Below are 27,260 nucleotides of genomic sequence, written 5' to 3' on the forward strand. Positions count from 1 at the left end.
GGTATGGGTCGGGCTAGTGTCGGGTAATGGACGTTGGTTATGGATTTGGATTAATTGAGATGGGTTAAATGAGAATGGGATTTAAGGGATATAAATATCCCCTAAACCCAAAATATCTCATTCTCACCCTACACCCTAAAACTCCTAACACACACATACACACACATTCTAACCGATCAAGATTCGAAGCCGAGACCCGAGATTTTGTTGGTAGATCTGAGTTGGTAAGGTAAGAACAAATCCAACAAAGCTTATATTACTGTAAATGGTTAGGATTGGATGGGTTAACCGGACCCGAAACCCAAACTGCCCAAATCGAACCCCTAAAACGTCGATTTTAGGCTGATTTGATGGTTGGGATTTGTAGGCGCCGATCATACGATTCCGTGGGTACCAAAATCGAGTTATTTGGCTAAGAAACGAAGGAGTTATGGGCAAACAGATCTGCAGCGCGATAACTTCGCCTGCAAGATTAAGTTCGCCTGATGAACTTCGCCTTCAAGCGTAACTTCGCCTTCAAGCGTAACTTCGCCTATGGCCAAGTTCGCCTAAGGATAACTTCGCCTGAAGCCAAGTTCGCCCGAGGTTTAACTTCGCCTGAAGCCAAGTTCGCCCGAGGTTTAACTTCGCCTGAAGCCAAGTTCGCCCGAGGGTTAACTTCGCCTAGAGCTAAGTTCGCCCGAGGGTTAACTTCGCCTAAAGCCAAGTTTGGTTAGAAAATAAATTATAAAGCGATAAGTTAAAGTAAGCTAATACTAGGCCACCAGATTAGATCAGACGAGTATTGATACGTGTAACTTGTTATACAGTCAGCCGTGCACAACTGAAGAAAGGAATTACGATTAACGGTGAACGTAACCGTGTTCAGGTGAGTTTCTAGCCCCATTCCTTGTTATGTTTTCGGGGCTGTGTGCATACTTGATGTGTTGTTAATACATTTATCCTAAGTGATAAGTGTATGCCATATGTGATATATGTGATATGTATGAATGATTGCTTGATGGTACGTGAACGATCTTCGGATATTGCACGTACTGTCAGGTTGTAACGTTATAAATATGGTAAGTATGATATGTATGTTTATGTGTATGAACGTAATAAAGTTAATAAAAGAAGGAAATGACGGTTGTATGGTTGTATGGTTACGAAAAGGGTACCGAGCCCTAATAATACTCGAGGTATGATGTATGGTTGTATGGTAACGAAGAGGGAATCGAACCCTACTAATATTCGCAAACAAGGGACCAGACCCTTATAATATCTGTGATGTTAGGGACCAGACCCTTATGATATATGTGATGTTAGGGACCAGACCCTTACAATATCTGTGATGTTAGGGACCAGACCCTCATAATATCTGTGATGTTAGGGACCAGACCCTTACAATATCTGTGAGGATAGGGACCAGACCCTCATAATATCTGTGATGTTAGGGACCAGACCCTTATAATATCTGTGATGTTAGGGACCAGACCCTTATAATATCTGTGAGGTTATAGGGCAAAAGGCTCTTTAAAACGTATGATTATGAATGTAAAGAAAGTATGTAAGTAAGAAAGAAAGTATGTAAGTAAGAATGAAGGTATGAGTACTTATGTGTGTATGAAAGAAAGTTATGAGGTTAAGTACGTATGTATGTAATAAGGTATTGTATGGTATTGTATGATTAACTAGAACTCACTCAGCGTAGCTGACTTTTAGTATGCACGCAGGTGAGTAGGATGAGACAGCTGGCTTGAGTGGAGGACACATGGCAGAAGACTAAAGCCTGGCATCTGAAGATCTGATATGTTTTATAAGTTATGTTTTGATTTTGAAAGACAAGAGGAATGTTTTAAGACATGATTATGAATTGATACGTAATGTTTTATGAAAGTTTTATATTCCGCGTAAGTTTTTAATAAACTCTGATTTGAAGAACTGTGTTTATGAGTAAATCCGACGCTAAAGTAGGGTGCCCCGGGTTCGGGGCCTTTCACTCCATTATTCATCTATATATAATGATGCGGTGGCGGCTCTAAGAATTCGCGTGCTCCGGTCGAGCCGGAAAAAATATGCTCTTTGAATCCTGACGAACTAAAATGTAAACTAATTTTGTTTAAATAACGATAAAAGCTATAGCAATTAGAATTAGTAAAATTTTGGTATTAGAATAAGTTTATGACATACTGAACATCAATAAAATAAGATTTCAGGTATTTTCCCCAATAAGAGTTTTGCGATACCAACTAAAAGTTCCACGTGTACCACACAAACAATCACGTCATTAAAATTAACAGAGTTAGACTCTGTTAGCAGAGGGAGATAGGTTGAAAGTGTCGTGATTAAGTTAGGCCTAACGCCGACTAATAGATAAAGGCTGAGATTATTGTAATCCAGTCTCCCTGAAAAACTTAGAAATCATTGAACACAACTTGAACCCAAACCCCCATGTTTAGTGGGCCCACAAAAACTCTAGCGACCCATGTGACATTTACCCAAACCAAATTCCATTCAACGGATAAACGCCTCATAGGGCTTAGAGGTGCAAAAATCGGTTTAAAACTTAAACCGGTTCGATTTAGTCAACAAAAGTCAAAACCAGTTTATAACCGGTTCGATTTAGGATGAAATCGGTTTCTTGATCGGTTTAGTTCGAGTTTTGGTTCGGTTAACCGGTTTAAAATCAGTTTTGATGGAGAAAATTACAAACTAATTTCAAACCGATTTCTACATAACCGAATTTAAAACCGTTTCTATTTCAATTTGATATTCGGGTCAATCAGGCTAACCCGTTTATTCCCCCCCCCCCCCCCCTCTCTAATAGGGCTAATTTTGCCGCAAGATTCTCTGCAAATCTTCTTGAAACTTATTAACGACCACTCTTATCTTCTTTAAAAAATGTCAATTGAATCAAAAAGGTCCATTCTTTGTGTATCTTCAAGAAACCAATAATAATAACAATGGGTGTTGGTGGAAACTTTTGGGATTTGCTTAAACCCTATGCTCGAACAGAACAAGGTGGGTTTGATCTCTTAAGAAACAAGAGGGTTGCCATTGATCTGTCTTATTGGATCGTTCAACATGAAACCGCTATCAAAGCTCACACTCGAAACCCTCATCTCAGACTCACTTTCTTCCGTACCGTTAATGTCTTCTCCAAGGTAATTATTTGTATAATTATTGACTTTGGAAAAGAAAGCTTTCAACTTGGAAAATTTTAATAATTGGTTTAGTTTTGTGTTTTGTGAATTTATATGCAGTTTGGTGCTTTGCCCGTATTCGTGGTGGACGGAACGCCGTCGCCGTTGAAGTCTCAAGCGAGAATTATGCACTTTTTTAGATCGTCTGGCGTTGATCCTGCAAGCTTTCCGGTCCCGGACGGTACATCTGTTGACAGGAATAAAAAGTTTTTAAAATGTGTTCAAGAATGTGTGGTTAGTAATCTTTTATGGTCTTGGTTCATATTCTTGTTAATTTAGTTAAAGGTTAAACAGATTAAAGTTGTGCTGCAAGCATGACAGAAGCAGAATTTTTTTTTAGTTTTGATCGCAAACGTTTGCGTTTATATATATAACAGGAATTACTTGAACTTTTTGGGATGCCGGTTTTGAAAGCGAGTGGGGAGGCTGAAGGGCTTTGTGCACAATTGAACAAAGAAGGTCATGTTGATGCTTGCATTACATCTGATAGTGATGCGTTTCTGTTTGGTGCCAAATGCATCATTAAGAACCTCAACCGAACTCAAAGGTAATGTCTTTTTGGTCAAATTGGCTAGCCAGCGCTCTTATTTGACGAATCGACCCGTTAGATATTAAACGTAACTTGAATCCAAACCGTTTTAATAATTTTTTTTTTGTTTTGTTTAGTACACTGAAACTTGCATATGAATATGCAGGAACCATTTGAGTGCTATCATATGTCAGACATCGAAGCTGGCTTAGGACTAAAAAGAAAACCACTTGATAGCCATTGCTCTTTTGGTCGGAAACGATTTTGATTTGAAAGGTGTCCAAGGGATTGGGCTCGAGTCAGCACTCACATTTGTGAAATCTTTTACTGAAGATGAGGTTTTAGATAGGTTTGACTAACTTTGTTGCCAAATGTTTCGCGATTGACCTCCTTGGTGCATTTTTATGTGACTATTTTGGCAATATTTTAATGTTTCTGCAGATTATGTCAGTTAGGATGTGGAAGCACGCCTACTAATAGTTTAGATGATACTATACCAAATCACGAGGCTTCCTCATTGTTCGCTGTGTGGGCATCCAGGAAGCAAGATATCTCATCTTAAGGATTCGTGTGAACGATGTGGTTTAACTACACAAGAAGGTTGTTTGCAAAAACCACTTGGGTTTAAATGTGACTGCTCATCATGTGATCAGGTATGTGTAGTGTGTTTAGTTCTTTCTATCGAATTTGTGTGTTTAGATTAAGTGCAGCTATTATTGATCCAAACAGTTGACTGTTTTTTTTGTTTTGAGTTACAGGATAAGAAAGAAAAAGAACGAAAAAAAGAATGAAGCTTGGAAAATGAGAGTTTGCAAAAAAATTGCCACAGAGCCAAATTTCCCGAATAATGAAATCATTCAAATGTTTTTGAACAACAACCACACCAGTTTAACTGGTAAGTTTGAAAGCATTAATATATGCTCCATACGTATGCTTGTACGTTGAGAAATTGGTGTTATTATTATAGTACGTTAAAATTTTAAACAAAATGATTTAGGAGGTCGTATGCTTATAACCGGAGTGAGTATTCGTTTATATACGATTATAACACCTGTTTTTTTTCTTAATTTAGATGTCGAACCGTTTTTTATCTTGGAAAAATCCGGACACGGAAATGCTGATTGACTATCTAGTTTTTAAGCTAAACTGGGAACCTTCTTTCATTCGGCAAAAACTCTTTCCACTTTTGTCCACAATTTTCTTGAGAAATGTAGCCAAAAATCAAGAAACTGATTTGTTGTATGGACAATATGAGTTTGACTGCATTCAGAGAACTAAGATAAGATTTGGTCATACTTTCTACTTGGTTAGTTGGAAAAAGCCAACACAAATGGGCAACAATAATATCTACGCAACACCTTCTAAAGAGCCTGAAGTTCAAGAAGATGATGATGAATTGGTTGATATGTTTGATGAAGCTGATGTCACCAATGTTCGTGTTGATGATGGGTGTTTGTTGACTGATGAAAAATATGGATCTTGTTATGGCTGCTTACCCCGGAAAAGGTTGATCAATTTATGCAACAAAAGGTGACAACTTTTTTTTTCCCCTTAAAAGCATTATTATTACAAAAATAGCATACCTTTCTTAATTAAGTGATTAATTTTTTGTTAGATATAAAACATAACCTAGTTCGTTCCCAATATCGTTGTTCGTTTTTACTAATTTCCAGCTTGGAAACCTTGCAGGAGTTAAAAGAAACGAAATCAAGGAAAAAAGCTAAAGCAAAATCTGCAGTAACCCCTGAGGATTCAAGAAGTGTGCAACTTAATATAACGCAGTTTTATCGTTCGACAAAAGGAGAAACTGCTGAAAAAATAAAAGACACTGATTTTTTCTGTAGCAAAAAGGAGCGCGGGAAACAAAAACTTTTCAAAGTCTGCCAGGCGTCACTTGTTATTTAATTAGAATGTTATTTTGTTGCTTAGGCTTTTGTGAATGTAACTTGAATTGACTGTAAATAATAATCTAATTTGTTTGGTTGGATAGAATGCAATGGCAAGCCTCATAATTTTGTTTTGATTGTCTTTGCTCTAAAATTGTTATGCATAACCTAAGACACTGTGAGTGGGCTAACACTCACAGACTCACGGCCACACAACGGACAGTGGTGTGGTGTGTCATGGTCGTAGGGTCCGACGTGGCTCACCACCCTCTCATGGTCACACATCATTACCATTTCTTGGCCTCAGGACAAATACATTGCCATGATAATTTACATAGATATTATATATTTAAAGTTATAAAACAAAATAAATTTTATAGAATAGTAGGATTCTGATTCTAATATCCTTGTTTTAGACATTTTGTATATTTTATATAAAACAATAAAAAAGGTAAATAATAAAAAAAATGATTTGCAAGAATGTAATAGTAGTAGTAATAATAATAATAATAATAATAATAAATGACAGAAGAAAAATGATGAGGAGAGGTGATACATACTCTCAACTCAGTAATCTGCCATGTCAGATAGATCCAGTTAAGTTGAACAGTGTTTTTAATTTCAAATTTTGAATCATAAATCAACGGTTAGATCTCTTATTGTCCCATCATCTGGAATTTGCTCAAATGGACTTGATATAAAGGTCCACTCATTTTCTTGTAAGCCCTCAAAGTATGATAAATATACCAATTAGGCCCCCCTCACCTCAGAAGTTATTTTTATATCCATTTTTTGATATTGACTGAAGTGCTAATATTTAATACCATGAAAATACTAAAGTAACATTTTCTTTTTATTCTGGCAAAAATATCTTTCAATCCAGTTTTAAGGTGTTGAGTCCTTTGAATTTGTTTAGAACACACTTATCTGTTAAAAGTTTTTAATAATATTAATTAGTAACATATAATTAGTATGCAGACGCTATGTTCTTTTATCTTTTAACTACAAATTTACTATACGTCTTCAAACTAATATACCATCTACCTGTATTCGAACACGTTAGCCAATATGAAATGTGTTTATTGTGTAATCAAGATTATAAAGTTAAGTTTTTTAAAAAAAAGGACAGAATATTACCATCTTACCAATTCTGCACTAAAGTCAAATGATTTTCTCCTTCTATGCTCATAAAAGTTATTTTGTTAAAAAAAACAAGTAAATAAAAAAAAAATCATTATTATTAGCTTTATTTATAGTGTTTTGATGATGGGCGTATAAATACACATAACACACTCACAGGCTCCATAAAGTGAATCTTGAACACAGAACACTTGTTGCAGTCAGAGAGTGATAATAATAATAATAATAATAATAATAATAATAATAATAATAATAATAATAATAATTCATTCTTCTTTCTGTCGGTAAAGATCACTCACATTCACATTCACATTCACATTCACATTCACTGGTAAGTAGAGTAAACCTTTCAAACCCTTTAAACCAATTTTTATTTATTTTCAAAGATTCCAATCATTTTATCACTCACGTGTCATTCAATAATTAACAACAACAAAGTCAAGCAATTTATGGATCTATTCTTGCTGGGTATTTCTTTTAATTTCATTCTTCAATCGTTATATATGAATATTAATAATTAACGTATTAAACCACTTGTTTTAATCATCTTCTAGTTTGGATTGGAGAAACAGAGATTTGAAAGCTTCGTCTTTTACTGGGTATTACTCTAATTTCTTTCTTTCTTTTTTATTTTTTTTTTACTTTTTAAATTGGGAATTAGGGTTTAAAGATCCAATTTTTGAACAATTATGAAAATTTTGATGGCTAATTTTCAAATATATATATATATATATATTTAATTTAATAGCTTAGTTCTAGAATTTTGCTTTTTAAAGATCAAATCTTTGGTGGGTATAACTCAAATCACAAGAAAATCAAGTCGAAAAATCGAGACTTTAAACTAAAGCCGAAAAAAATCGTGTTGTTTGATCATTTCAGAAGTGAATCACTGCATTAAACTATGGTGGGATGTTTGCGATCAATCGGAGGTATGACATTGATTTTGTACTTATTGTCTAGTTATTAATTTTAAATATCGAGATAGAAAGAAGCAATTAGATGGTTTGGTCCCATTCCAAAATTTAAATTTAGATTGTGACCTTTCTTGTCTTGTCTTCAAAGCAAAATTTAACATTTCTTTAAGATTGGTACTACTACTACACAAAGAAAATGAAACAATCACTTTTTGGTACATTATGACTATTTGATTCAAACATTCAAACACGTGATTGCCAAACCTTTTAGAATGGGGCCCACAAGTAAATAAAATGAGGAAAATCTTACTAGTAAGTAACAATTTTTGGTTGTTAAAATGCTGTTTTGATAGTCAAGTATGTGTTTTTGAGTGAATATCAAGTTGGTAGGCTTTATTTATGATGAAAAGTTCTTCCTTTAGCAGATGCCTTTGTAAAGAGGGATTTGTCATGTGTGTGTATACTTTGTGTCTCTTATGTTTAATGAACATGCAAGATTCTCAAAAGTTTTGATCTTTATTCTTTTTATCTTGAGAAAATATAAGCAATAAAGTGAAGTGCAATGATCCAAGACAGCTAACTACTACACTACTTTATTATTCATGAAAAAAGTCATAATCTTGATTTTCTTTTTTCCTTTCATTCTGGGCCCCTTTTGAACATGTCAGTTTCTTCCAGCTTGAGGAACCATGTTTATGACCTGGATCCAACTTTATGATCTCAAATATGATTTCTTTGATCAACAAATGGCTTTATACCTTTCGGATCATTTTAGTCTCATAGTCTTGAAAGTTTGTGTTTTTTTATTATTACAAGAAATTGGTCCTTAGATCATATTACTATTAGAAAACCTTCACAAGTTCCATGTTTATTGATTGTATTACTTATATACAATTTTTGCAGGTTTGACTCTCTAAATTGACTTCTGGTTCAACTTAGGCTCATAATCTTAAATTCTCTTATCAGGTTTGACTTTCTGCACACTGAGACTCATATTCCCAAATTTTTGCACAAATCATGTTTAATATTGTGTGTATTCTCAAATCTCAACAGGTTTGGTTTTTGTAAAAACTGTGTGAATATATACCTTTTGAATCATGGTAGAAGATCATAATAAAGAGAATAAAGTCATGGTTGACTTTCAGTCAACCGAGGAGTGGTTGACATATGCGAATGATCTTGTACCCATGGCTCTAGAGAAGGCCCGCGAAGTTAAAGGGTTTCAGGGGAGATGGAAATTAATCATATCAAAACTAGAGCAAATCCCGACTCGGTTATCGGACTTATCAAGCCATCCATGCTTCACAAAGAACACTTTATGCAAAGAACAACTTGAAGCGATTTCAAAAACGTTAAACGAATCACTTGAAATGGCAGAAAAGTGTTCCAAAGATAAACAAGAAGGAAAACTTCAAATGCAGAGTGATCTGGATGCATTATGTTGTAAAATTGATTTGAATCTACGTGACTGCGGGCTTTTAATAAAAACCGGGATTTTGGGAGAGGTTGCATTGTCGGAAGTTGAAAGTACGAGTCAAGGAAGCAGCAACATCACCGAGCTTTTAGCCCGGCTGCAAATCGGGCATTTGGAAGCTAAACATAAAGCTCTTGATAATCTTGTTGACTTGATGAGGGAAGACGAAAAGACCGTTTTACCCTTCTTGGGACGAAGCAGTTTATCGGCTTTGGTACAACTTCTTACAGCCACGTCTCCAATAATAAGAGAAAAAGCGGTTACCTTGATCTGCACGTTAGCAGAATCGGGTACTTTTAACAGTTTACTTGTTGCAGAAGGCGTTTTTACCGCCTCTCATAAGGCTGCTCGAGTCCGGTAGCTCGGTTGGTCGAGAAAAATCTGCTATCGCCCTTCAACGATTATCCATGTCGGGTGAGATAGCCCGTTTGATAGCGGGCCATGGTGGGGTGCCGTCACTAATTGAAGTATGTTGCACTGGTGATTCAGTCTCCCAAGCTTCAACTACTTGTACTTTGAAAAACTTATCCGTGATACCCGAACTGCACCCGACCTTAGCCGAAGAAGGGGTTGTGAGGATCATGATCGGTTTACTCGATTCAGAGGTATTATTGGTAACCAAAGAATACGCAGCCGAATGCTTGCAGAATCTCACTTCAAGTAGTGATGATCTCAAGCAGTCTGTTATAACCGAAGGCGGGATTCGCAGCCTGTTGGCTTACCTCGATATCGGTCTACCTCAGGAACCCGCAATCAGGACTGTACGGAACCTCGTGGGGTCCGTTTCAGCCGAAACACTAATCTCAATAGGCTTGCTTCCGAGGCTGGTGCACGTGCTTAAAACGGGCTCAACCGGTGCCCAAACCGCAGCGATTGGGACCCTGTGTCGGATTTGTGAGTCGTTAGAAGTGAAAAAGCTTGTGGGAGAATCGGGGTGTATTCCGTTACTAATTAAACTGCTTGAAGTGAAAGCGAATGAGGTTCAGGAGGTGGCGGCTCAGGCGCTGGCGAGCCTGATGACGCTGGGGTGTAATGCTCGAGAAGTGAAACGGGACGCGAGAAGCGTACCGAGTCTGGTTCAGTTGCTTGACCCGAGCCCACAAAACACGGCTAAGAAGTATGCGGTTTGTTGCCTTGGGGTGCTGTCAGGAAGCAAGAAGTGTAGGAGGGTCATGATATCATATGGGGCAATTGGGTATTTGAAGAAACTAACAGAAATGGATATTATTGGGTCCAAGAAACTGTTGGAGAGGCTGCAAAGAGGGAAATTTAGAAGCCTTTTGGGGTGAGAGATGTACAATGTTAATGTTGTTGTGATTGTTGTTTCTCATAGTCTTCTTGTATGAAACATCATTGTAAGCTAAAGTCAACTTGGGATGTTTTTATAAGGTTGTACAAAAAACACCATGATTTCATCAAGTCTTCTTGTTGTTTCATACTTACTTGATACTTTTTCTTGGTGTAAAATTTCACTCAATGAAACAATCAAGTCTAAGAATATTTAAAACAAAATATTCTATAAAATCAATACAATAATTCTCAATATTTATGAATTCAAAGAATATGAATTGAATATAAAGAAATATAACTTTTGACCCTAGCTAGCTTAGCTTGTTCAATATTGTTTTCCAACAGGAACACCACCAAGCTGACCTTTGCCCATGGCTGCTGTTACCGGTGATGACGAATAAGCCGTGGAAGTAGTCGGCTGCTGCTGCTTCACCTTAACCGAAAGATTAATAATCCCATTCCGTTCACCATACCTATCCCTCAACCTGTAACTCAAAAAATGCAGATAATTGCATGGGAAATACACAGCCGTAAAATCCGACACGGGAACCCTGACCGAGCCTATAGCATGATCATCAGAGTTGTTGCAACGGACTTCCAAGGTGAAAAAGGGCTCACGCATGGGCATGTGGATGGACAACTTGTGATTCCATGACGGGTATACGCCGTTTTCAGGGTCCATCCTCGTGGCTAGCTGGTCGCCGTGTTGGGTTTTCACGACGGCATAGGCCTTTTTCTTACCGAAATGTTTGCCTTTGAGCGAAAGGGATTCGGCGGATATGATGGTGAGTTCCAGGGCCCTGGAATCGATCTCCTTCAACATTGTCATTAATAGTGTTGTGTTGTGATGTGATTATTATTAATTTGTTGGATTTTGAGAGTTTCTTGATGATGTTATATATATATATATATATATATATAATAAAGTTTGATAAGAAATTTGGTGGCAAGAACAAAGAAAGAGAGAGGATCTTTCACAGGAAATTGGGTTTGTTTTTCCGTGTGGGGATGAATGAAATATATATAGTAACTTATTAGCCTCTTTTAAAGGTAAACTAATAAGTACTTACATAGGTAGTCCTCTCCTAAACTTTGTTTTATAAGTTTTATCCACATAAATTGTACATTTCTTAATACATATGTCTTTTGAGTGAGCTCATCTCACTCGTTCCAACTATGTCCGTGATTTAGGACCTGCGCTAAACGAACATTGGCCACATTAGCCTCGTTCGCCATCTTCTCTTCCATTGGTGCCGCATCAACAAAACGACACCCATGAACCAATCGTTGGGAGTGCTCTTAGGTGAAAGATAAGTTAGCTTGGAAAATCACTAAAAACCTAATGAACATTTACTAAAGTCTTTAAACATCAACCATGTGTCAGTTAGATGTTTACACGAGAAAAAGTAAAAAAAAAAATACCGACTTCTCTAGCTAATCCATATATTGTAGATAATCCATATATTGTTGAAAGTTAATCAAGAAACGGGTTTTTAAGAAAGTTAAAGGGGTTAAGTGCAAGTTTAGTATATGTTTAACTAATTAATTAATTAACTAGTTTATTTTGAAATTGAATTAATATAGGTTTACTATTTAAAAGGTTTGAGTTATAAGATTAGATTTGGGTTAACTGTTAATCAAGTTTTTATTAGTATGAATAAAGAGTTTAGGATACTAGGCTTGGATTACTTGTTTTTAGTTGTAATTTTATTTTTAATGTATGCTATTTTCATTTATATTAATATTTATGTTTTTTTTCTAATTTTAAAATGATTTGTTAATTTATTTAAATGAAGAAAATAAATTGGTCGAAAGATGGATTCGGATGGTTGCAAGGGTTTAATCATGAATTAGGATGGTTTGTAAGATGTTATGATGTAACACTGACGTGGATGAGAGAGAGAGTGTGTAAAAGTGGTAAAAAGTCTTATGCCCTTTTATTTATTTAACGTAACCTTTTTTTAGTTAACAAGTAATATACACGAGTCAAAAACATGTATACTTATTCTATTTTTTGCATAATGATGAAACCGACCGTCCTCCATTTCATTTAACATATTACATTTAATACCTAGAATTAGTACAAATTTAATAATAATAATGTTTTGTTCGCATCAGTTTATCAAGGAACGAAATCTTTCTATAAAGAAGACGATGAAACGCTTCCTGTAAATGTTTACGGGAAGTCAAAGGTCGCTGCAGAAGAATAACAACTGCTCTAACTTTGCCATTATAAGAAGCAGCATTATTTTCGGCCCACAAACTATCTCACCCCTCTCTAAATCACTTCCTATTCAGGTATGGCTCGTTTCTTCAACATAGCTTATAAGTAATTAAGTGAACCAAAACACGTTTTTGATTATTACATGTTGCTACATACGAAATGCAGTGGATAGATGGTGTTCTTGCTAAGGGACAAGAAGCCGAGTTTTTCCATGATGAATTTCGCTGCCCGGTTTATGTCAAGGATGTTGTGAATGTCATTCAAATATTAATTGACAGATGGATTTCAGGTAATTACATATTACCTCATATTATAAATACATACATATATATTATTTACTCATGTTTGACTTGTAATGTCAAACTTCATTATTAATGTGCATATCCTTTTGTTTTCATTCAATCCTTAGATAATCGATTTTTGTTAGAAGTAATCAACTTTTTTATTTGTGGTCAACGTTCAGATGGCAAGAAAAGTCAACTGGTTTTAAATGTGGGTGGACCAGATAGGGTATCTCGTGCTCAAATGGCTGAGACGGTGGCTCGTGTTAGAGGTTACGACACATCATTGATTAAACAAGTGTCGGCATCATCGGTTAGTTTAACTTAATACAAGAACCACTCTGTAGTTTACCTTGTGTCTATGATAACATGTGGTTTTGACTTTTAGGTTGACCGTGGAGTGAAGTCACCGGCTGACATATCGATGGATATAAGTAGGTTGATTGAAACACTCGACTTTACGCCTACTTCGTTTGAAGATGGCGTGAAGTTGACTATTGAGACCCTCAAATGAAGTCATGCTGGCTTGCTTTGTAGGAAAATGAAAGATATGCTATTCTAAAGCATGTTTTTGGTGATATTCACTTGACCAATTCCAGTCATAATTTGTTGTATGGTACTACTTTTTAAAGTTGTTTTCACAGTGTGACATCTTGTATGATTTCTTGTTTTTATTTATGTAAATTGAAAGGAATATTTACTTCCACCCCCCCCCCCCCCCCCTCATTGAATGAAAAATGTACTAGTGATTATTTAGGTGGTGTTTGGGATTTGCTTATTCGAGTCTCCTTATAACTTATTAACCTTTTAAAAAGTTAATAAGTTGTTTGGCAAACAAAAAGGACTTGTGAATTTTAACTTATCAACAAGGCAATATAAGGAGGTTTTGATAAGGTGGAGAAGTGTAACTTATTAACATATCTTATTTGGTTTACATATTACATCCCTCAAAACTCATTAAACTCGTGTTAAAAAGGATTATCATTTTTGGTCATTTTGACTTTCCGCACCATATAAGCTAATCCAAAATTTTTTAAAAGGAAAAAAATCATAAGTTAATAAGTCCTTTTTAAGTTATATAAGCAATCAATCCCAAAGAAAGCCTAAGATGTAATGAAACAATGAATGAAGAAACGGGGTAAAGTTGTAAAAACGAATCATTAGGGAATTTTGGTTGTAAACTTTAATTATTAAATGTTATAAATAAAAATAATGGGTGAGGAAATGGATACTTTATAAAAAAAGAGTATATTTTATAATAATAATTGAAGTAAAAAATATCTATGTATGTATGTAATGTATGACCGACAGTTTTGTAAATCCATTCTATGTGAAGTTGACTTGAAAGATATGATTATGTGGCGAATGAATGAAATGAAAGTGAAATACCGAAAAAGCCCTTGGCCTTTTATGTATGTGTTTGGGCAGCTAAGGGACAGTCAGTCAATGAATGAAACGACGACTTTATAGCTGGTCCTTTTATTCTCGCTGCCCGTAAATCTCGGTCAGCTGGATCACTTAAACCAACAGTTCGTTCCACCAAGTCATAACAGCTTCTTCCTGACGATTGAACCAATACATAGATATAGATATAGATATAGATATAATCTGTATGTATATGTAAGTAAGTGAGACTGATCTATCTGGTGTTGTAGTTGGATTGGATTGAATTGGATAATAATGTGGTGGAGGCAGAGTAGTAGGAGCGTGTGGTTGAGTCTCCGGCAATCACGGAGGATGTCAGTCTGCCCGTCGACCACTCCGATTCCTGGTCCTTGTATCGTTCACAAGCGTGGAGCTGATATTCTTCACGATCCATGGTTTAACAAGGTACGTACTTACTATTTCTAATTTCATTTCATTACTCTTGGACTAAGTGGAGGACATGTTGATTTGTTTGTTAGTTTGTTAATTAGTTAGTTAGTTATCTGTTGTCTCGAATTACAACTCCTCCTCCTCCTTTAATTAATTAGTTAGTCAGTTAGTTGTAACCATTCAAAATGGTCAATTAAACTCTGGTTGTTTGTTTTCAGGATACTGGGTTTCCCTTGACTGAACGAGATCGACTTGGACTTCGTGGCCTCCTTCCACCTCGCGTCATTTCATTCGAGCAGCAATATGACCGCTTTAGTATGCTTCCTTCCTATTCTTATATATGCTTCCTATTCCTTACATACTATACTACAAAACTCAATCTTCTTACCTTATCAACATTTTCTATATACTCTTATTGTTAGTGGAATCATTTCGCTCATTGGAGCATAATACGGAAGGCCAACCTCTCACCGTTGTTTCTTTGGCTAAATGGAGAATCTTAAACAGACTACATGACAGGAACGAGACTTTATATTACCGAGTAACCTTTCTCTTCTTACTTTATCAACCACCCATTATTAACACATCATTCATAATAAGTTAATAACCAACCTACCTTGTTGTTTCTCAACAGGTTCTTATTGATAACATTAAAGCTTTTGCTCCTATCATATACACGCCAACCGTCGGTTTGGTATGCCAAAACTACTCTGGCTTGTTCAGACGTCCACGTGGAATGTACTTCAGTGCAAAAGATAAGGGGGAGATGATGTCCATGATTTACAACTGGCCAGCCAAGCAGGTAGACATGGTTGTTCTTACAGACGGCAGCCGTATTCTTGGACTAGGTGATCTTGGAGTTCAAGGAATGGCGATTCCTATTGGGAAACTTGATATGTATGTTGCCGCTGCAGGAATCAATCCCCAGAGAGTAATGCCAATCTTAATTATGTGCCATATTGCTTGCTCAAACTCCCGCCTTTTTATGTATTTCTCACACCCTGTATATTGCAGATCCTTCCTATTATGCTTGATGTTGGAACTAACAACCAGCAGCTACTAGAAAATCCACTTTGTAAGTAAATAAACAAGTGTTCACAAACTTGTAATTTACTTTTGTCGATTGAATTCATCTATATGTTTCCTAAATTTACTTTTCACAGATATAGGATTAAGACAACCTAGGTTGGAAGGAGAAGAATATATAGCAGTAGTGGATGAATTAGTGGAAGCACTCCATGCACGTTGGCCAAAAGCTGTTGTCCAGGTTTATTTCTTTTGTCATATATTTGGCTAGGTTTATACAGTTTTTTAAATTCCTGTTTACACCTTTTGTGATTGGCCATGTAAAACCAGTTTGAAGACTTTCAATTCAAATGGGCTTTTGAAACTCTTGAAAGATACCGTAAGAAGATCTGCATGTTCAATGATGACATACAGGTTACAATCTATTCTTGGATTGATAATATTTCATTGGTTTCAAGTAGGGCCCATATACATGTCTATGTTCTTTGTAGGGAACTGCTGGTGTTGCATTAGCTGGATTACTTGGAACTGTTAGAGCTCAAGGCCGTCCATTATCAGACTTTGCAAACCAAAAAATTGTTGTTGTTGGAGCTGGAAGGTAATGAGGAAGATGGTTGTTATTTTTTCTTTTTTGGGGTGGAAGGGCAACTGAGAAAAACTAACTTGGTTACTTGCTATACGGTTTTCAGTGCGGGACTTGGTGTTCTGAACATGGCCTATCAGGCGGTTGCAAGAATGACAGGCAAAGAAGCAAAACCTCAGTTTTTCCTACTTGATAAAGATGTATGTTTTATGTGAACAAAACTAAGAGGAAAAAAATAGTGAAACACAACTGTTCACCAATATGCAGTTTATTTTAACATTTCTGAGAAGTTGTATTATTTGGATGCAGGGTTTGATTACAACAGAGAGAGTTGGTGTTGACTCAGCAGCTGCACCCTTTTCCAAGCCTATTGAAGAGGTTAGATCCCTAGGACTCCATGAGGGAGCTGATCTCCTTGAAGTGGTACGTCTCTTTTTGTTAGCTCGAATTTTGCATTTCTTTTAAAGTTTCAAGTATTATGATGCATATGGGGCTGTTTATTTCTGGTGTTTTGCAGGTACAAAAGGTCAAACCTCATGTTCTTCTTGGTTTATCCGGAGTTGGAGGTGTTTTCAATGAGCATGTATGTACCTTTAGTTTTTTTACACTTTTGTAAAGTCTTAAGTGTAGTCAATTATAAATATAGGTTTTCATGAGCTAACATGATATTAGTACACACACTTGATCATATTATGAACTCTTCAAGTACTATAAGAGCTTCTAAATTTGCTTTGTTACTTGTATATGCAGGTGCTTAAAGCTATGCGAAACTCTGATTCCCCTAAACCTGCTATCTTCGCCATGTCAAATCCCACACAGAATGGTTTGCGAATCCCTTGGATTTCACTTCTAAATTAAAATTATTTTTTTATTAATAGTTTATAAACCTTTTAACAGCCGAATGCACTGCTGCTGATGCTTTCAAACATGCTGGTGAAAATATTGTTTTTGGAAGCGGGAGCCCTTTTGAAAATGTTGATCTCGGTACTATTTCTTAACGTTTACATTTGTTTGGCTATCAATTAATTTTTTTTTTCTTTTTTTTTTCTCGGTATGTAAAATGTTTTGTTACATGTGCAGGAAACGGGAAAATAGGTCATGTGAATCAAGCAAATAACATGTACCTTTTCCCTGGGTCAGTGTTTGTTTGAAAATGGTGTTATATTTTCTGTTGTTTGTGATATTTGCTTGATATAATTTACTAATCCAGGATCGGTTTGGGATCCCTGCTCTCTGGTGCTCATATTATATCTGATGGAATGTTGCAAGCAGCTTCTGAATGGTACTGAATTTATAAAAGTTGATTGATTTCCATCAAGCTTTTCAGTTTTATATTTTTAAAACTTGCGGGGTTAAATCTGATGCCAGATGATTTATAAATTTTTTTTGCAGTCTTGCTTCTTATATGACAGAAGAAGAAATTCAAATGGGAAGATTATATCCATCTATCGATAGGTATCGCTTTAACTTTGAAGTTTCCATTATCAGTTGTGAAAAGGGTAGCTGCTGATTGATATAGTGATTTTGAGTCGCATAACATTCCTTTATATAATGAAACAATTTTGTTGATTTATACTTGTTGCAGTATTCGACATATTACTGCTGAAGTAGGAGCAGCGGTGGTCAGGGCGGCTGTTGCTGAGGAACTTGCGGAAGGACATGGCGAGGTGGGGCCCAAAGAGCTTGCATACATGTCAAAGGATGAGATAGTGGAATATGTAACATCCAACATGTGGTATCCTATTTACAGTCCCCTTGTTCATGAAAAATAAGGAGCCTATTCTTCTTCTGCTGCAGATGGTATTTTTATAATATGTTATATTATTATTATGTACAATTGCAGTTATAGGGGGATTAAATGGCATGTTGTTCCTATCCCCATTACTTATGTGTTTTGTTAGAATGAAATGTAACTTACATTTTATTTAATACACTCTTTCGAACTACTTAAACTTCCATGGTATGCATAATGATTGTTGATTCATCAAATGCTTTTGGCCTGCGTGAAGGATATATTATGCTGTTTACTGAAATTTTGTCTATATATAGCTGGAATGTGTTACAAATCTTCACTAGTAAAGGGTAGTATATTCTTCACTAGTCACACAAAGTTACTAGCTTTATACTTCACTAGACACTAGTCACACCAAATAACCAACTTTACACTACTTCGCTAGTCTAATGTAGTGAATACCTTCTTCACTAGGCGCACCGAGTAACCAGCTCTATACTTTTCCAACCTTCACGGCTTCACTATGTCAGGTACCCCAACCTTATATCATGATTCATGATACAATATTTCTCACAAATACAAATGTAACACTATATCAAGATACCATATTTCTCATCCCAACCCAACATTATATCAAGATCGTGAGTTTGCAACGTTATATCAACATACATACATATGTGTGTGTGTGTGTTTAACTTTGAAAATATATATGAAAAACCTGATTATACATATATGAAAAATATATATGAAAAATTATTCATACAATTTAATTAACTAAATGAATGAATGTTGTAACATTATTTGGATGACGTACCATTTGGGGTGATTTTCCTCCATTAAAAACAAAAAATACAATGCAACCACATATGAAAGAGACCTAATGGTTTTGTAACTTTTGTTATTGGGGTTGCATGAAAAGCGATCTCAAAGTTTTAAGGATCTCCACATGTTATTGTATAAATTCAACCTCTTAACTTTGAAAGAATCGTGTAGAAATTATTTAGCTGCAAATTTCCATTTTCTTTGACATTTGATTGTTCGTTTCTGCCCGACTTCGTTGATTATTTCTTCCATCTCAAAGGATAAAATAAAAAATGGGGTTTGGCGGAACCATTGACAAATGCAATGCTTGCAACAAGACTGTTCATTTTATTGATTTAATGATCGTTGACAGACCTTTATGCACCCATTGTAAAGGCACGCTTGTGGTAATATATTTCTCCCTCAGCCTCTCTCTCTCTATATATATATATACACACACACACGCACACACACACACACACACATGACACATCCATCTTACTCTTATAATCATCACACTTGGGTTTGGGCAATAATTTTTTCTTATTATTATTAATATGTACATCTAACATTATTTGTTAAATTTACTCATTAAAAAGTTTTAATTTTGTCATCTATTCGTGTTAGATTGAAAGATTAATAAAATTAAAATATGTAGGTTGAGTATGTTTTTAAGTAATGATATTTACATAGTTATTTATTTTTGTGATTATTTATGAAGATGAGCAACTACTCCTCTATGGATGGAGTACTTTATTGCATGCCTCATTTTGAACAACTTTATAAAGAAACTGGAAATTTCAGCAAAAATTTTCGTACATGTAAGATATGATTTTCTTAATTAGTTTTTTTTTATGCGGTCATTAACTTATAAAATGTTTTTCTGACTATTATTACTTTTGCAGCGAAACTAAATAAGGACAATTCAATGGTACGTTTATTTTTCATTATAATGTCTTATTCATAAACCAAACTTATTTATTATTATTATTATTATTATTATTATTATTATTAACCAAGTAGCATAATGCAGGCACAAATACCTAACAAATTCTCAATTTTCTTTTCGGGCACCCAAGACAAATGTCGAGTTTGAGACAAAACTGTACATTTTATTGACAAGGTTTGTATATTATACTATGCTATATAACAACTAATATAACCTGGTTTTGATGATTTTTCTTTTTTACGAAAAATAGATGACAATGGAAGGCGAATCGTGCCACAAACAATGTTTTAGGTGTGTTCATGGAGGGTGTCCTTTAACACACTCATCATATGCAGCCCTCAACGGTGTTCTTTACTGCAGACATCATTTTGCTCAACTCTTCTTGGAAAAAGGCACACTCACTCATGTTCTCAAGGCTGCAGACCGTAAGAAACTAACGATACCCGACCAGGAAACAGAAGTTGAGAAGGTACCCGAACAAGAAGTTGAAGTTGAGAAGGTACCCGAACAAGAAAGTGAAGATGAGAAGGTACTTGAGCAGGAAACTGAAGTTGAAAGAAAACCAGAAGAAGTCGATAAATCTGAAGAACAAGAAACGTAGTTGTTACAATTATTGTGTTACATGTTTGTGTTGTGAAGAGGTATGTACCCGCCTCAACACTGAGCAAGGCGGGACAACCCACAAGATATAGACAAGAAGCTTGAAATTAAGACATTATGAAGGCACAAAGCCAAAACCTACGCGCATGGCGCATATCACATATGCTCATGCATCACATGCTCAGGCATCATATGCCCAGGCACCACACATGCTCAGGCATCATATGCCCAGGCACACATATGCTCGCGCATCACATATGCTCGCGCATCTCACATATGCGCGTGGCGCATCAGCGCGCGGCGCATATCACATCTGCGCATGAAACATCTGCGCGTGAGAATAAAAGAGAAGACCTCGCGCATCCTCAGGATTGGCGCATATCACACATGTACATAATCAACCTCGTCCTTATCCAAATCAGGATTAGGGCAACCTTGATTGTGCACGTCAGACAACCTTCCAGAAGGTATCTTTTTAAGGAATAAGAATATGCTGATGTGACAGCTGCCAAATGAAAGGTGGACAACTCAGCATGACACATGTGCTACCACGCGATTACAACCAATGAGAAAGCACCAGGTGTCCCAGAGGACACGTGGCGCAGAGCAATTGGAGGAGGCCAACAAGGCTGAGCCCAATCAGTGGAAACCCTAGCACTATAAATACAGCATCAACTCCACAAGGAGAGAGACAGATTCATTCACATTCAATCATATTCAATTACATTCAATCACAGACAGTTACAGTCAGTAACACAATCACATAGAGTATTCAGCTATCAAGCAATACTCTCCAGATTTCCTTACTCTCATATTATTATCTTCTCCACAAATACTTATTCTCACACCGGAGGGTTACCCCAAAGAGGACCCCTCTGTCCCTTTCTGAGGGGTAAGTTGACGGTGCTGTTCATTTTGTAGGTGGAAGAACCCAGATCCAAGAAAACCATCGGTGAAATAGTATAATCACACCCGAGGAAAGTAGATCGTCTACCAGTGAGTCGATCCACGCTTCTTCATTGGCGCCATTCACTGTTACAACGGCAACAAGATCTCATCAGATCTATAAAAAAACCAATTTTCACCATGGTTTCTGGCCTTCATAACGTTGATCAAGTTCTGGAGGATATTGAACTTGAGGATGTTAATGAGGGACAACAGTTTCTGAGGGTGCCGCGTGATTCTACGCGCACCACCAGTAACCGTCCCTTCATCACAACTCCTCACGGCCAGACTGAAACTCCTCCAGACGATCTCACGTTACAAAATCTTGCCGGCGCGAAGCAAAAAGGACCAATGGGTCCAGAAGATGAAACAAATGATCCTAAAGAATGGCTCATAAACGAGCAGCGGCGTCTAATGGACAAGTATAATGAGATGGTCAAACAGAAAAAGCTAGCTGACTTAACACAAAGGCAAGCGCTTGATAAGCAAACTGTTCATGGAACAAAAAGGCCGCGCGCGCCGGAAGAAGGACATTCTGTTCACACTGCACACACTGAGTTCAGTGATGAAGAAGTGCACAGCATGAGGAAGACGCGAGATACTCATGCAGGAGGCTCACAGCTCCGCGCACCTGTGAACATGGCGCCTGGAGCTAGAGCCGATCTGGATCTGCACATGCTGTACAGCCCACCAGTTAGAGGGCAAGTGGACGTAACCACACCGTATAGACCAGCCATCTTGGTGAAACATTCAAAGTTCACTGCGCGCATCGCGCAGGCTCCCATCCAGCACAAAACCAAGATGCCAAGTGGTTTGGGTAAATATGACGGCACAACAGATCCAGACGATTTCTTGCAAGGTTTTTACAACACGGGAAACCTAGAGAGCTGGACGATGCCAACATGGTGCCACATGTTTGCTCGTTGCCTCACGGGCGCGGCGCGTGTCTGGTTCGAGAGCTTGCCGACTGGGCAAATTGATGGGTTCGAGGAACTATTGGAAAAGTTCCAAGCTCACTTCGTACAGCAGCGCAGACACACGCGCGACCCTGATGACATCATGCACTGCGTGCGCAGGAATGATGAAACGATTGAAGACTACATCACTCGTTTCAATCAGGAGTCTCTGGCGATCGGAGGGATCACTGAACAACTACTGCGCGTGGCCTTTATACAAGGCGCGCGCAGTGATCAACTCCGCCGAGCTCTCGTAAGCAGAGATGGCATGCCCACCACGTGGGCCAAGTTAATGGAAGCATCGCGAGTTTTCGCGAGGAATGAAAAACAAATTGCCCAAGATAGGGCAAGAGAAAGAGCGCATCAAGCTGAGTCACCGCGCAGCAAAGAAAAGAGGGGCAAGCAGAACTCTGTATGGTCCAGGTTGCAACCAACCAGTTTTTTTTCCGCGGAAAAGCAGGCGCAACCAAGCTCACCCCAGCCCCAAAGAGATGTTCGTAATCGCGGGGAGGGTGACAAGAGGGAGGGCGGCAGAGATCCTAGCAGACCTCTGCCAAGAATATGGACTCCACTCACTAAAACGCATTCACAGGTGTTAAACACTGAGAATGTCCAATTCAAAAGCCCCAAGCCACTACACTACAAGGGACCATCAGACAGTGGCAAGTACTGTGAGTTCCACAAATCCACAGGACACAACACTGATGCATGCCACCACTTGAATGATGCAATTGAGAAGGATGTGAAATCAGGCAAGCTGGCTCACCTGGTAAAAAACTCAAGACAAGAAAATGAACAACCAGAAGGAGCCTCTGCCAGCAAAAAGTATAAAAGAATCTGTGTAGCCGAGGGAGGCAGGCAAGGGCAAATATCAAGAAAAAGAAGCGCGCAAATCCAAGGAGATTGGCGCGAGCAACAAGTCATCTTCCCAAGAATCAGGGGAGGCCCTTCCATCAGCAGTCCTCTTGTTATCACTACACACATTGCTCATTACGAAGTGTCAAAAGTCCTGGTGGACACTGGCAGCGAATCAGACATAATGTATGAGCAATGTTTCAGGAAACTGGATCCGGCAGACCAAGCAAGGCTTGAAATTGTGAATGCACCGATCTCTGGTGTTTCCAATGAAATCATTCATCCCCTAGGTCAAATACAATTTGAACTAACCATGGGGGATGAGAAACACAAGCGAGCCGAAGTTGTCAACTTCTTGGTCTTGCCCACCACTTCTTGCCACAATATGATCTTGGGTAGAGGAACGATTGCCCAATTTAACGCTATACCGTCGCCAGCGCACGGCGCGTTGGGGTTCCCAACACCAACAGGTGTAACTTTTGTATACCGAGATCATTTGTGCGCAGTGACAAGTACTCCGCGGGAGGGGAGAATGAAACTTCCAATGGCAGACAACGCGCCAGAGGAATGGATTCTCAACCCAAAATTCCCGGAGCAGAAGATCACAATTGGCGCAACGATATCAGACGACACGAGGGTGAGAATGAAAAGATTGCTCACAGCATATATGTCGGTCTTCGCGTGGCAACACTCTGATATAACTGGGGTTCCGCGAGACCTGGCTCAGCATTCTCTCAACACCTTCAAGTCTGTAGAGCCAATTGCTCAAAAGAAGAGAGTCATGGGGGATGAGAAAGCGAGGGCTATGAATGAGCAAGTTGAGGATTTACTACGCGCAAACATCATCCGCCCGATACGATACCAGACATGGGTAGCCAATCCTGTGATGGTAAAGAAAAGTAACGGGTCATGGAGGATGTGCATTGACTTCAAGGACCTCAACAAAGCGTGCCCAAAGGATTGTTACCCCCTACCAAACATCGATGCAAAGGTGGACTCCGTGGCGCCATTCAAACTCAAATGTTTCCTGGATGCCTACAAGGGCTATCACCAGATTCAAATGGCACCACAAGATGAGGACAAGACCGCCTTCAGAACCGACAAGGGTGTTTTTTGTTACACAAAAATGCCATTTGGTTTGAAGAATGCGGGCACCACCTACCAAAGACTTATGGATGCCGTTTTCAGCGAGCAAATCGGAAGAAACCTAGAAGTCTATGTGGATGATTTGGTGATCAAGAGCAGGGAGGAAAAGCAAATGCTCAAAGACATCGAAGAAACCCTTGGGCGCCTAAAGGAAGTTAACATGAAGCTCAATCCGAGCAAATGTACTTTCGGCGTACTAGAGGGAAAATTTCTAGGTGTAATGGTCACCAAGGATGGTTTCAAGGTGAACCCTGAGAAGGTGGAGGCCATCCTTGACATGCCTTCGCCATCCACCATGAAAGAAGTCCAGAAGCTGAATGGTAGATTGGTTTCAATCAACAGGTTTCTAGCGAACCATGCAAGCAAATCTACCCCATTTGTCAACACATTGAGGAATTGCTTAAAGAAAAGCCAATTCAAATGGACTCCTGAGGCCGAGCAAGCTTTCAGGGAGATAAAAGAGTGTCTGATAAATCTGCCCGCGCTCACAGCTCCACTTCCTGGTGAAACTTTGACATTATACCTATCAGCAGGAGAGCGAGCCATCGGCGCAGTATTATTGGTGGATCGCAAGGGAATCCAAACGCCAATATACTATGTGAGTCGGGTGCTGACAGATCCTGAGACGCGCTACTCCATCATGGAAAAGTTAGTTTTATCACTAACACACGCGTCGCGCAAGCTTCATAGATATTTCAATGGTCATCCCATTGAAGTTCTGACTGGTTACAACATCCAGCAAGTCTTGCGGCGCCCCGCGCTCTCAGGAAGGCTGACAAAGTGGGCGCTGGAATTAGGAGAGCACACGATCTCCTATAAGCCCCGTCCAGCAATAAAGGGACAAGTCTTGGCAGATTTCATTGCAGAAGTCCCAGAAGGAAGAATTGAAGAGGCTCAGCGCGAGGTAGACCCTCCGCGAGCCAATGATGAAGAAAATGTTTGGAGATTGTTCACTGACGGAGCCTCAAACAATGAAGGTTCCGGCGCAGGTCTCAAACTGGTGGATCCAGAGAATCATGAATATACTTACGCCATCAGGTTGGACTTCAAGAGCACCAACAATGAGGCTGAGTATGAAGCCCTGCTGGCTGGCCTGCGCATCGCGCACAAATTTGGAGTCAAAAAGCTAGAGGCCCATGTTGATTCATACTTGGTAGCAGCACAGGTCAATGGCCTTTATGATGCCAAGGAGAACACCATGCCTCTGTATCTAGAGCAGGCGAAAAAGCTCATCGAGCAATTTGACTGCTTCAGAATCATTCATATTCCGCGCAGTGAAAACAAATCTGCAGACGCGCTGAGTAAGATGGCATCAACCAGTTTTGATCACTTTGGCAAAGATGTCAGGGTAGAAATAATGAGCAACCCGTCGGTGGTAGCGAAGTCTGTCCTGGTAACTCATACAACCCCTTCATCATGGATAACTCCAATAATGGAATTCTTGAAGGAGGGAAAGGTACCAGATGATCGCGCACAAGCGAGGAAGATAAGACATAAGGCGCAGAACTATGAACTACTTGATGGTACATTATATCGACGCTCTTATCTTGGGCCGCTCATGAAATGCCTAGATGCGGAGGAAGCAAGCTATGTGATCAGAGAGATACACGAAGGAATCTGTGGAATTCATGCTGGCCCGCGCATGGTGGTTGCAAAGGCAATGAGCGCAGGTTACTATTGGCCAGGCATGTACTTGGACGCTCTAAAGAAGATCCAAAAGTGCAAAGCATGTCAGAGCTACGCGCCAAACACCATGCGGCCAAAGAACAACTTGATTCCAGTGACCTCTGCATGGCCTTTCCATAAATGGGCAATCGACATTGTGGGTCCCCTACCGCAAGCGCCTGGGCGAGTAAAATTTTTGGTAGTGGCAGTAGACTATTTCACAAAATGGGTTGAAGCCAAGCCACTAGCAAAAATCACAGCCGAAGTGATGAAGCAGTTTATCTGGAGCCACATCATATGCCGTTTTGGTTTGCCCATGGAAATTGTGAGCGATAATGGCAAGCAATTCACTGACAAGAAGATATCCAGCTGGCTCAAGGAATTGCGCATCAACCAAATTTTCACTTCAGTTTATCACCCTCAGGGGAATGGACAAGTGGAACGCGCGAACCAAAGCTTGTTAAATGGGCTGAAGAAAAGGTTGGAGGGAGAATACCATTCTTGGGTCGAAGAGCTACCTAATGTCCTGTGGGCACACAGGACATTAAGCAAAACAAGCAATGGCGAATCCCCGTTCAGCCTAACCTATGGAACAGAGGCAATGATTCCAGCAGAAATTGGATGCCCATCCCATAGAGTGCTCATGATGAGCAAGATTGATAACGAGCGCGAAAGAAGGTTGGATCTCAACTTACTTGAGGGGCGCCGAGAGGCGGCTATCATCAATGAGGCCAAATACAAGAAAAAGCTGGAAAAATATTACAACCAGCGCGTGAAAGAATGCCACTTCAAGAAAAATGAATTTGTCCTTCGAAACAATGAAGCTAGCCGCGCGATACCCCCGGGAAAAATGTCCCCCAATTGGGAGGGACCTTATCAAATCTCAGAAGAATTGGGGAAAGGCGCATATGCTTTAAAAGATTTGAATGGAAAGAAGATCCCGCGCGCATGGAACGCGGCACAGCTTAGAAAATGTTTCATGTAAATGTCAAGTTTGTAATCAAGGCTTTTTAAGCCATTATGAATAATGATACGCGCTATCTTCTATTAATGTGGATTCTATTACCTTTTGCATACATGTTTCACACCTCCCTTTATTAGTTTTGAGCAATATCACAACATTGTATTGACATCAAAACGAAATAAAACGAGGTAAAACATACATGCGCGAGCTTCAAGCTCAAACGCGTTAAGGAGTCTTAACTCTAAAGCGTCAGGGCCTTAGCCCAATTCTATTACCTTTCGCATACATGTTTCACACTTCCCT

The 27,260-nt window shown here is 38.6% G+C and overlaps 2 protein-coding genes and 4 pseudogenes across 6 annotated transcripts; 5 read left to right on the forward strand and 1 right to left on the reverse strand.

Moving 5' to 3' along the window:
* The first annotated feature begins 2,942 nt into the window (after window positions 1-2,942).
* Window positions 2,943-5,703, forward strand: LOC143595107 (flap endonuclease GEN-like 1; annotated as a pseudogene). The gene is made up of 8 exons (XR_013146464.1): window positions 2,943-3,143; window positions 3,243-3,416; window positions 3,560-3,716; window positions 3,864-4,060; window positions 4,153-4,364; window positions 4,470-4,606; window positions 4,784-5,241; window positions 5,401-5,703. The product of XR_013146464.1 is annotated as a flap endonuclease GEN-like 1 (transcript).
* Window positions 5,704-8,008: 2,305 nt separating this feature from the next.
* LOC143595116 (uncharacterized) lies at window positions 8,009-10,532 on the forward strand (annotated as a pseudogene). Its single transcript, XR_013146467.1, has 2 exons — window positions 8,009-8,617; window positions 8,705-10,532. The product of XR_013146467.1 is annotated as an uncharacterized LOC143595116 (transcript).
* A 208-nt stretch (window positions 10,533-10,740) lies between these two features.
* LOC143595106 (BON1-associated protein 2-like) lies at window positions 10,741-11,244 on the reverse strand. The gene has a single exon (XM_077074231.1). It carries the CDS (start codon window positions 11,242-11,244, stop codon window positions 10,741-10,743), a length of 504 nt encoding a protein of 167 aa, XP_076930346.1.
* Window positions 11,245-11,790: 546 nt separating this feature from the next.
* Window positions 11,791-13,578, forward strand: LOC143595111 (uncharacterized; annotated as a pseudogene). Its single transcript, XR_013146465.1, has 5 exons — window positions 11,791-11,821; window positions 12,534-12,713; window positions 12,805-12,928; window positions 13,103-13,233; window positions 13,309-13,578. The product of XR_013146465.1 is annotated as an uncharacterized LOC143595111 (transcript).
* A 985-nt stretch (window positions 13,579-14,563) lies between these two features.
* Window positions 14,564-18,300, forward strand: LOC143595117 (NAD-dependent malic enzyme 59 kDa isoform, mitochondrial-like). Its single transcript, XM_077074237.1, has 17 exons — window positions 14,564-14,750; window positions 14,954-15,050; window positions 15,158-15,276; window positions 15,370-15,666; window positions 15,750-15,810; window positions 15,899-16,002; window positions 16,092-16,175; window positions 16,253-16,359; window positions 16,451-16,544; window positions 16,654-16,767; window positions 16,862-16,927; window positions 17,095-17,167; window positions 17,242-17,328; window positions 17,425-17,479; window positions 17,555-17,626; window positions 17,737-17,799; window positions 17,930-18,300. Exons 1-17 carry the CDS (start codon window positions 14,601-14,603, stop codon window positions 18,114-18,116), a joined length of 1,830 nt encoding a protein of 609 aa, XP_076930352.1. The 5' UTR covers window positions 14,564-14,600; the 3' UTR covers window positions 18,117-18,300.
* An 870-nt stretch (window positions 18,301-19,170) lies between these two features.
* Window positions 19,171-20,427, forward strand: LOC143595112 (LIM domain-containing protein PLIM2b-like; annotated as a pseudogene). Its single transcript, XR_013146466.1, has 5 exons — window positions 19,171-19,284; window positions 19,599-19,698; window positions 19,783-19,808; window positions 19,911-20,000; window positions 20,077-20,427. The product of XR_013146466.1 is annotated as an LIM domain-containing protein PLIM2b-like (transcript).
* The last annotated feature ends 6,833 nt before the right edge of the window (window positions 20,428-27,260 follow it).

The sequence above is a fragment of the Bidens hawaiensis genome, unplaced genomic scaffold (assembly GCF_021521415.1).
Source record: "Bidens hawaiensis isolate Kalapana, Puna unplaced genomic scaffold, B.hawaiensis_p1.1 tig00044669_1, whole genome shotgun sequence".
Classification (NCBI taxonomy): domain Eukaryota; kingdom Viridiplantae; phylum Streptophyta; class Magnoliopsida; order Asterales; family Asteraceae; genus Bidens; species Bidens hawaiensis.